Source organism: Drosophila ficusphila, unplaced genomic scaffold (genome assembly GCF_018152265.1).
Source record: "Drosophila ficusphila isolate 14025-0441.05 unplaced genomic scaffold, ASM1815226v1 contig_470, whole genome shotgun sequence".
Classification (NCBI taxonomy): domain Eukaryota; kingdom Metazoa; phylum Arthropoda; class Insecta; order Diptera; family Drosophilidae; genus Drosophila; species Drosophila ficusphila.
Genome location: NW_025064389.1, coordinates 3,176,001 through 3,186,854, shown reverse-complemented (window position 1 = coordinate 3,186,854; position 10,854 = coordinate 3,176,001). Strand labels below are relative to the sequence as shown.

The 10,854-nt window shown below is 38.9% G+C and overlaps 1 protein-coding gene across 1 annotated transcript; it reads left to right on the top strand.

The window, feature by feature from the left end:
- Positions 1-3,126: 3,126 nt before the first annotated feature.
- On the top strand, positions 3,127-6,317 carry LOC108094846 (transcription elongation factor 1 homolog). Its single transcript, XM_017195653.2, has 2 exons — positions 3,127-3,301; positions 6,051-6,317. Exons 1-2 carry the CDS (start codon positions 3,186-3,188, stop codon positions 6,181-6,183), a joined length of 249 nt encoding a protein of 82 aa, XP_017051142.1. The 5' UTR covers positions 3,127-3,185; the 3' UTR covers positions 6,184-6,317.
- The last annotated feature ends 4,537 nt before the right edge of the window (positions 6,318-10,854 follow it).

Here is a 10,854-nt window from a genome sequence, read left to right as displayed (position 1 = left end):
GCATCGTTTTGAGTCCAACGCATACACTTGTAACTCAGATTGCAACTCGCGTCTGTTGTGAATCCTAGCTGTGTACGCAACTCGATGCAATCGATGGTCATGACTTGCCAAATGTCTAAGTACTACCGATGCCGCAATCTCTTCTTTGTCAATATCACGCCATTTTGTGACGAGTGACGTAGTTTTACGGCTCGCATAAACGGCGACACTCTCACTGTCATTTGGTCGACTATTCAGCAAGTTTAAAATTGTTGCTGCTGGCGTCTCGGTATTTTCAAATCGTTGCTCAAACAATTGTCTAAATTGAGGCCACGTGATTCCGGCATAACACACCTGCGACAACCACTGTGATGCACTTCCTTCTAGAGACTTCGTTAAGGCCAAAATTAATGCACTACCTTGCAGCGAGGTCTCGCTCAAAATAATGTCTACGGTCGCGCACCACTGCACTGCATCGGCTCCGGCTATATCTGCATTAAATTTTGGTAACACAATGTCGACCTTTTGTAGGGGCTCGCCAGACGTAGCTCGCAGCGCTCCAGCAAGTTGTAGAAAATTTTGGTTCTGCTGCTCTAGCAAAACGCGAAATTGTTCTTCTAAAGTTATAGATCGGGAGTTAGATCCCACTTCTGATGACGGAGGGGTCTAGTTTCCTTGAAGATTTATACCGTTGTATGACATTTTGCGAGCGAAGCGAGTCTCAGTGCGTGCGTTCTCTTCAAAAATTACAATCCAAAAGACTTTTTAACTACGATTTGACACCATCGTTATCCCTTTTTCTCAACACAACACTGAGCCACACTGACGACTGCATATACAGTCGTCTTACTCTTCTACTATCGAGCAATTTACAAGGATTCACCTTGCAACACTAAGCCATTCGCTTAAACAGTTGAGCGAGCAATTTAATAATTAACTACGCTCCGACATACATATATATTTCTTTTTTCTTTTAATCGCACTTTTTATTTCCACATATTTCACTTGATGTCGTTCCAAAATTTTACAGATTAGGTCACGGTCGCCATGTTATAAGTTTTCGAAGCCGCCAAGTAATAAGTTGGTTAATTCAGTTTATTGAGTTGACTTAGTGTATTTGAATATTAGAACCGAAGTTGGAGCGCGACAGGTCTTAGTGTATGAACATCCGATATAGCTCTCCTCTTGGGCATTTGTCCAAAGTATCGACATGCCCTCGGCTGCGCTGTCGGAGACGCCGGCAGCGGAGCAGCCGGCGCTTATGTATTATTATATACACTGCGTATTTGGCAAGCGCGCAGTATAGAGAGTGAGAGAGAGTATTATGCTTACATATTATCAGCTCGGTCGCGCATGCTAGGCATGCCGACTCGGCACTTGGGTTGCGCATGTCAAACATGCAGACTAAGCACATTGGGCTCCCCGTGGCATTCTTGTGTGAGTTCGATAAGTTCCCACTTGAGTTGTTGGGAACGTTTTGATTATGCTACTCTGCACATTTGGCTTATGTATTAACTTGGAATGTTAAGTGCGCAACATTGTAATTGAATATAGCTGGTACAGAGGGTACCCAATATGTGAGCTTTAGACATCTGCATAAGTGGCAAAAAACCCACATTCAAATGCACAATGCTTAAAATGAGTTGAGTGAATTTGAGAGCGAAGCCAACATGGAGTGAAAGGGTTGGCTCTCTTTCACCTACTCATTTGCACAAAGAGCAGGTAGAAGGAAACGAATTGAGTGAATTGAGAACGTTGAAAACAGAGACGTTTCATTCGAATGATTCGAGTTGCAAATGTAAATAAAGGAAATAAACACAAATTAAATGCAGTGAATTTTCTTCGAGTCCGAATAGGCTTTATATTTATGGTTTTTTATTTTATTTATTTCTAAATTAACAATAACTTACAACTAATTTAAATTGGAATGCAAAAACATTATTTTGTTAATATTTTCCGAATTAGTGGCTATTTGACAAGGATATGCTGTAATTATTCTGTAAAAATTTCTTGCGTTTGAAAATGTACGTTCCCCGATGCCGCGCTGCTCGCTGGAATGCAAAATTTTTTGACTTTGTGCTGCAGTTCTCAAAAAAGGAATGTACAGAAATCCTAAGCAAGAACTCGAATGATTCGAGTATTCAAGGTATAGCCAAATCTCTCATTTCACTTTTGGTTTCGTTCATTCACTCTCATTACGTTTGACGTCTCAAATTAAGAGAGGAAAACAGGCTTGCACTCATACAATGTCATTTCATTTGCATCATTCCACTCACTCCATTCTATTCGATTCGAATGTATTCATTTAGACGTATGTTATGAATGTAATCATGCAGACGTCTAGTGAGCATACTACAATGGCAGCCACCAATGCCTATATTTTACACAGATGTATCCAAACAGAGAACGAAAGCAAAAAAAAAACTACTCGCACTCCCAGACTTTCGCGAAACACTAGCCGCAGGGCTGGTGACATATAAAAACAAAAACTTACCGGGTCGTCCAATCAATACAAACAATGCATCTTCACCGCGATGGGCAAATCAGTCTCCAACCTCTCAGTCAGGACGAACAATAAGGGAACGGGAAAAGCAGTCTCCACTCTCTTATCGACCTTTTCAGCATGAGCTCAAACATGGTCAAAAATCAAAGCATCCAATATCGGACTTGCGGTTTGACCAGCTAAACCATTACCCACATTGGTTGGATCGAAACAGTGGAAAAAGATGTTGCAAGCACTGTAAAACTTCACAAACGCAATGCATATGCACGAAATGCAATCTGCATTTATGCTGCACAGCGAATAAAAACTGTTTTGTAGAATACCATAAGAAAAAATAAAATAAATCTTCATTATCGAAAATGTTTTTTTTTTCACTCAAAGCCACAAGCTTGCCTTCAGGCCCGCTTACCTTTTTTCCCAGCTTACAGGTGAACCAAAATTTTTATGTTATTTCTAAGCACAAATTTGAGCTTAGAAGCATTCATTCACTTAAAAAAAAATTATTTGGAAACTTTTTTTCTTCTATTTTGGAAAGTAGTCTTAAAGGGTTAAAGTTTTAAGCGACAAGAATGTTAAGTGGAAATGGTGTGTAAGGTATTAAAATAAGTAAGCACTTCGTTGTTATCTTAACGCTAGCATTCAAATTTTTTGTTTAGGTATTACATTATAGATTTGTGTTCAAAAGCTACTTTCTGTAAAGAAAATGGGAAGAAGGAAGTCGAAAAGGAAACCGCCACCGAAAAGAAAGAATATTGAACCACTTGATCAACAATTTAATTGCCCATTTTGCAACCATGAAAAGTCATGTGAAGTGAAAATGTAAGCAAAAGGCCTGTTCCTAAATTAGTTTTTTTTTTATATCTGCGAAATTGTTTACAAGTGCAGTCCACGTTAAAAACAGCTTAAAAAAATAAAGTAAAATATGCAAATGATGTGTTTTTTTCTAACATTTCGAAATCCGTTGGCGGAAAGTGAAAATTGTGCACCGTTCTTTTGTTATTAACATTTAAAGATGCGATTGGTAGTACTGAAACGCAGGGACTTTAACCGCTTCTTTCTTTGCATCGTTTACTCTAAAAAATAGGAAAACATAAATTTTCATAAGCTAAGATATAATTATAAAGGCACGATTTTAGTTTCCGGGGCGCCAAGATTTGGTAAAATTGCGCTTTAGCGGCTTTTGCTAAAAATGGTCTAGGAATTTTTTTTTTTTTTTTAATGGATACCTTGGGGCCTAAACATTAATAAAAAAGTGGCGGAAAGCTTAAATTTTAATTATTTATGTGTTAAAATTGCAATTATTACTGCCGCGAGGCAACCCGTTTTAGAACATTGCCATGTTTTTCTAGCGAAAAAATTTACCGTTGAGAATGTGTTGTGGATGAAGAGTGCTGCAATTGTGTGAAAATTTAAAAACAAAAGAAATTTAACAATTTTACCATGTCAGGCACTGCCAATTTTACTACTGAACGCTGTAAAGGTTGCGAAATGACTCAGAGTGATTTTATAGTACTGAGTGAATACCCAGAAAAGCTATGGCCAGTTGCTTTTTTGCTATTTTTACAAATAAATACTTAGAAATCAAGCTTTCCGCCACTTTTTTATTAATGTTTAGGCCCCAAGGTATCCATTAAAAAAAAAAAAAAAATTCCTAGACCATTTTTAGCAAAAGCCGCTAAAGCGCAATTTTACCCAAGATTTGAGGACATATTTTGGGTAATTGGCCCAAAATAAATACTTTTTAAGGGGGGGTAAGGTCAAATCATGCGAAAAAAGCCATGTTTTTGTGATTTTTTTTCCTGACGACACAGTTAAAATTTAGTTATTCAACCAACGGTACATTAAAGTATGACATTAGAAGAATGTTTTATCAAATTTTTACAAAAAAATATTAAAAAATATGGTAATGGTAGCAATTGTCCGGACGTGTAGCCAAAAAAAGTTGAATTGCGGTGCCCCTCATAACTCGGTGCTGGATCATCTTAAATCAAAAAATGAAAGTTCATTTGTTAGATAATAGTTATCCCCAGGTAACGCTGTGAAGGTTTTTTGAAAATTGCAATTTTTTTTATTTTTTCGAAGACTTTGAAGTGAAAAACACAATTTTTTGGGAAAAAATCGGTAAATTTTTCATTGCGAAATCAAAATTATGAACAAAAAAAAAAAAACTCGACAGCGTTGCCTCGTAAAATATGTACAGAAATAGTGTTTAAAATTTCAAAAGGATCGGTGCAGTAGTTTTGAAGTTATGAGGGGCACCGACTTTGAAAATAGCGTGTTCGGCAAAATCGATTCAAAGTATTTTTATACGTGAAAATACGCCCAAATACGGTTGTTTAAAACGCTGTAACTCCGTTAGTTTGACTTTAATTGACTCAAAATTTTTACACAATGTTCTCGACATATTAATCATTCAGAAAAAAAAAAAAAAAAATTTAAAACCTTACCCCCCCCTTAATAAAATTTTTTCCCCAGTGTAACGGCCGCACTATAAGCCGATATTTATGGCTCGATATCTCGTAAACGGTGCGAGAAATCGAAAAATTTTATTTAATAAAAAGTGTTTATTTTGGGCCAATTACCCAAAATATGTCCTCAAATCTTGGCGCCCCGGAAACTAAAATCTCCCCATTATAAATAATAATTATTATAATTTTGGTAAAGTTGCGCTTTAGCGGCTTTTGCTAAAAATGGGCTAGGAATTTTTTTCTTTTTTTTAAGGGATACCTTGGGGCCTAAACATTAATAAAAAATCAAAATTTTGACTATTCCTCCTGTCATTACCTGTTTGTATCTTTCCTTTAGGTAATGCTTTTGGTTTTTTGTATGTATTTTTGATAATTTTCATCAGAGATAACTTCCTCACCGCCAGACACTTTTTAAATAGACCTTCAGCAGATCTTCTACAGATCGAAGGAACCCAATATTTTTTTTTAAATATTAACTCCTAAAATTAAATTCTCTAACTTTTCATATATTACATGCACATATTCAATAAAAAGCCTCTCCAGGAAAAATTAAAAAAAAAAACAACAAATTTTTTTGCCCTTACAACTGGATATAACATGACATTAAAAAGTTTGTTACGGTTACAGATTTAAAACGTTTTGTTTCTATAAAGATCGGTTTATTATATAATATTGCTGCCATAGAATGAGAACTTCGACTTAACTGTATGTATACTGTTCAGTGCTGACGCTGGTAGAATCAAACCAACAATATGAAAATATGAATAAAGAACTTTAAACTTTTAATAGGCACTATGTGTCCAAATATGTTGATATAACATTTTGTGGTACTTCCTTAACCTGCAAAATTCTATGGCAGCCCAGTTTGGGTGGTACAGCATTTTAAATTGCTGTCTTGGATTGAATCCAAGGGATACTTATGCAGAGAGACTTTTTCTCGCCCACGTTTTCGCCCTGTAACAAACTTCAACAGAATGTAATTAAGAGTGGAGAGTGGACAAAAAAATAGGTTAAGTTCTCGGAATAATTAGAGCTAAACCAGAAAGCTTAATTTTTATTAAATTTGTGTTGATTAATACCATTTTTATTTAATATTGCAGGGACAAAGGCAGGAACACAGCGAAAATAACCTGTAGAGTGTGCTTGGAAGACTTTCAAACTGGAATTAACTTTCTTTCAGAGCCTATCGACGTTTACAATGACTGGGTAGATGCTTGTGAAACAGCAAATTAAATTAAAATATGCAGTTTATTTTGTAATTTAAATATAAAAATTTATATATAAACTACTGTTAGTGCTTTGTAAGTCTATAAAACAAACAAAACTTAACTATACATAAAATAAAAGAAAATGACGATACCACAGTATTTTTGTCCATAGATTTCAGAGTTAGGCCCAAAGGGACATATTGAAGAGTTGTATATAAGTTAACAATGCAACGGTGATCAAAGATAAGAGCACGACGACGGACGGCGCATGAAGTTATACGAAGGACGCTCGTCGACGGCTGTGATCTGTGCGAGTTAGGGTTACGATTAAGCTCTCCTTCTCTTACGTTTATTAGTTCTGAGCTGACAGCCGAAGAATAAAGGCATCTCTTGTAAATCATGTGTGCTATTTTTTCTAATCACCGTTGGAGTAATAGCTGGAGCCACGACCCGGTTACCAGCTTACAGGAAGAGGATCAACAGCATCATCGTCACTGATCGTGGCCACCACCTGGTCTAGATCGGTGCTCTGCGTCTTTTTACGAGTGCAGAGTCAACTACCAAGTGGCCGGCCGTTGTGGGCAGCAACTTGCCGCAGCGGTTACATCGGAACTAACACTTCCGTGAGCAGCACGTGCCACGGTGGAAACCATCTGCAAGAGCTGAGCAGGTGGAGAATATTGTGGGCAAACACGCTGCCACAATATTAATAACCGTATCTGGCGCCCAACCGAGTCGAAGACCCCGACGAAATCTCGAAAACACGACGAAAAACAAAATCATCATCTTAAAACTGGTACCCCAGATGGGACTGTTCTGGACCGCACAGAAGACTGCGAAAGAGAAGGAAAACTTTCTTAGATTCATGTAAGTGAAACCTTTTTATGAATTGCCAGAAAAAGTTTAAAGAAACGATAGTAAGATAACATATTTAAATTTGTGTTATTTCTTAACAAACATTTAATTTTTGAAAACAGTGTCGGCAGTAAAGTCAAGAAGTTAGAGTGATTTATTTTTTTGTGGGTCTAGTGTTTTTTTTCGAATCAGTAAAATCAATTTCGCGAACGAAGAGGACGGTAAATAGATAAGCGCCTAGCTTGGCGACGGTTCAATATTTTTTGAGACGATTGTATGAGCGATTCAGAGTCTGAAGACTTGGTTGTTCGGCTGAGTTACCTCGCCTTATCTGAAGAGGCCGCTGAACGAATAGTACAGACAAAACAAAGTATGGATCCACAACAACTACAGGCAATCATAAACGCAGCAGTTTCGGCCGCATTACATGTGCAGAAACAGGAGTTTGAAGAGAAATTGAGGGAAGTCACTGATAAGTTTAGCGCTGCGACACTATCTGCTCCTGATATTGCACTATACGTGCCTGTTGCTGTATCCGGTAATGTGCCTTGTGACGAAGGCCTTGATGCGGTAAAATCATTGCCAGAGTTTGATGGCTCACAGGGAAAATATGTTTCTTGGCGGCAGGCAGCACTAGCATCATATGAGCTGTTCAGACGGTTTGACAGGAGTTCAAAGCACTATCAGCCTGTTCTCATAATTCGTAACAAGATTAGGGGATCTGCTGATTCTATCCTTTCATCCTTTAATACTGTTCTCAATTTTGATGCTATTATAAGCCACCTTGACTTTACCTATTCCGATATGCGTCCATTATACTTGCTGGAGCAAGAGCTCACAACACTAAGGCAGGGGCAGATGTCTATCACACAGTTTTATGAGGAGGTTGAGAAGAAACTAACACTTCTAACAAATAAGACAACTATGACATATGATACTGACCATGCCCGATATATGAATGATAAATATAGAGCTGATGCCCTACGTGTATTTGTTTCCGGGCTAAAGAGAAATTTAACCGATGTGCTCTTTGCGGCTCAGCCTAGGGACTTGCCATCAGCCTCGGCAATGGCACAGGAAATAGAGGCAAACCACGAGAGGCATGCCTTTGCCACACAATATGCCAGGTCTGTAGAGGAGAAACATCTTAGACAGGTCCAGAGTCGCCCATTACAGAAGACACCCGAATCCAACCACGAACAGATACTAAAAAAGGGGTGGAAAAATCCATATTTTACAAGGGATCAAGGTCAACGAACCGTTGTTGATAATAGATCATTAGAGAAGAAGGACGTAGATCCAAAATTGTCGATGTTCCGTCAATCGACAAATTTTCAGCGTTCTCAGGGTTCTTCCGCGCTGCAGGCACTGGATGCTTAGAACAGTTTAGACATGAAAGACCGATAAACTCTCAAATGTTGTCTGACTTTAGGCGTCAAAGAGTAAATCATCTGTTTGAAGAAAAAAGGATGGTCAAACCGAGGTTTATTATAATCAGATTGCTAGTGATGCGGTAGATGACATAGACGGTGAAGAAAAAACGGACTATGAAAGTGATGCCGTGCATTTTTTAGGGGATCTTCCCTGCTTCCGTTCATCCAACGAACAGTAGCGGGGGAACCACGAAAGTTCCTAGTTGACACGGGGGCCTCTAAAAGTCGCTTCATGGGTTTGAAAAAATAGAACAGAAATGCCAGTTTTATCTTTTTGGTGTAGAAAGCCCTTTCTTCCTATTACCCGGACTTAAAAATTTTGACGGCATAATTGGCCTTGACCTGTTAGCGCAAGTAGGAGCGACCATTGATCTTAAAAGCAATTCTATTAGATTTAATGGGGGACGTGAGGATCTGTACTTTTAAAAATGCTCTCAGGTCAACTTTACGAAAAACGGACTATGAAAGTGATGCCGTGCATTTTTTAGGGGATCTTCCCTGCTTCCGTTCATCCAACGAACAGTAGCGGGGGAACCACGAAAGTTCCTAGTTGACACGGGGGCCTCTAAAAGTCGCTTCATGGGTTTGAAAAAATAGAACAGAAATGCCAGTTTTATCTTTTTGGTGTAGAAAGCCCTTTCTTCCTATTACCCGGACTTAAAAATTTTGACGGCATAATTGGCCTTGACCTGTTAGCGCAAGTAGGAGCGACCATTGATCTTAAAAGCAATTCTATTAGATTTAATGGGGGACGTGAGGATCTGTACTTTTAAAAATGCTCTCAGGTCAACTTTACGAAGATTGAGGGTATTGTCGTGCCCCCGACAGTGCAAGAAAATTTTCAACAGATTATGTCTTAATACTCAGGGGCCTTTGCTGACTCAAATAAGAAGTTGCCGCTCAACATAAATGTTGTAGCGACTATTCGGACAGAGGATAATGAGCCAGTATATTCCAAGCTGTACCCGTTTCCGATGGGTGCTGCCGATTTTGTCAACCAGGAGATCAAAGACTTACTAAGAAATGGAATTATTCGACCATCTCGGTCTCCCTACAACAACCCTACATGGGTTGTAGGTAAAAAGGCTCCGACGCTTCGGGATCACTTAATAAACGCTTAGTAGTCGATTTTAGAAAATTAAATTTGAAAAATATCGCCGATAGATACCCAATGCTCAGTATAAATATGATACTGTCGAATCTGGGAAAGGCCAAATTTTTCACTACCCTCGATCTTAAGTCCGGATACCACCAGATAGAACTTGTGGAATTGGACAGGGAGAAAACTTCTTTTTCGGTCAACGGAGGCAAGTACGAATTCTGCCGGTTACCTTTCGGACTAAAGAATGCCTCAAGCATTTTTCAAAGGGCAATAGACGACGTCCTCCGGGAGAAAATAGGAAGGATCTGTTACGTCTATGTGGATGACGTTATTGTCTTTTCAGAAACTGAAGGAGCTCATGTTGGTTTTAAAGAGCCTGCAGGACGCCAACATGCGCGTATCCAGGCAAAAGTCACATTTTTTTAAAGAAACAAGCACCAGTTAAGCGCATTTGACAAGCTAAGAAACATTCTTGCTTCAGAGGACGTTATTCTTCATTATCCAGATTTTACGCGACCATTTGATTTGACAACTGATGCTTCATCCTTTGGCATAGGTGCAGTCTTGTCTCAGGGAAATAGGCCTATAACGATGATTTCCAGAACGTTGAAAGATAGGGAATTAAATTATGCCACGAACGAAAGGGAGTTACTGGCAATTGTATGGGCCTTGGATAGTCATCGACACTACCTCTATGAGAAAAGTGACATAAACATATTTACGGACCATCAGCCTTTTATATTTGCGGTCTCTGATAAGAATCCTAATTCAAAACTCAAGCGTTGGAAGGCCCGCATTGAAGAAAGTGGTGCAAAGGTCATGTATAAGCCAGGTAAAGAAAACTGTGTGGCGGACGCTTTGTCGCGACAAGGTATTAACATTTTGCAAAGTTCAGCGGAGTCGGATCGAGCCACTATTCACAGTGAAGAGTCATCAAGACTTGTCATTGAGGCCACGGAAAAGCCACTTAACTGTTTTCAAAACCAGATCGTATTGGAGGAGGCGTCCTCGTCAAATAAGCGACTATTTATAGTGTTTGGTACTAAGACTCGTCATCAAATTGATTTTTCTGATTGGGAGACATTAGTGGACTTAGTGAAAGACATGGTAACGCCCAACGTCGTGAACGCCATACATTGTAAGCTTCCAGTCTTGCCCTGTATTCGGCTCTTCCCGGCCACTAAATTTTGGTATTGTAAGTCTTGGGTGGCGGACGTTACCAAACCGGACGAGCAAAAAGAAATACTAGTTGTGGAGCATAACAGGGCTAACAGAGCTGCCCAGGAGAATATAAAAAAAGTGCTGC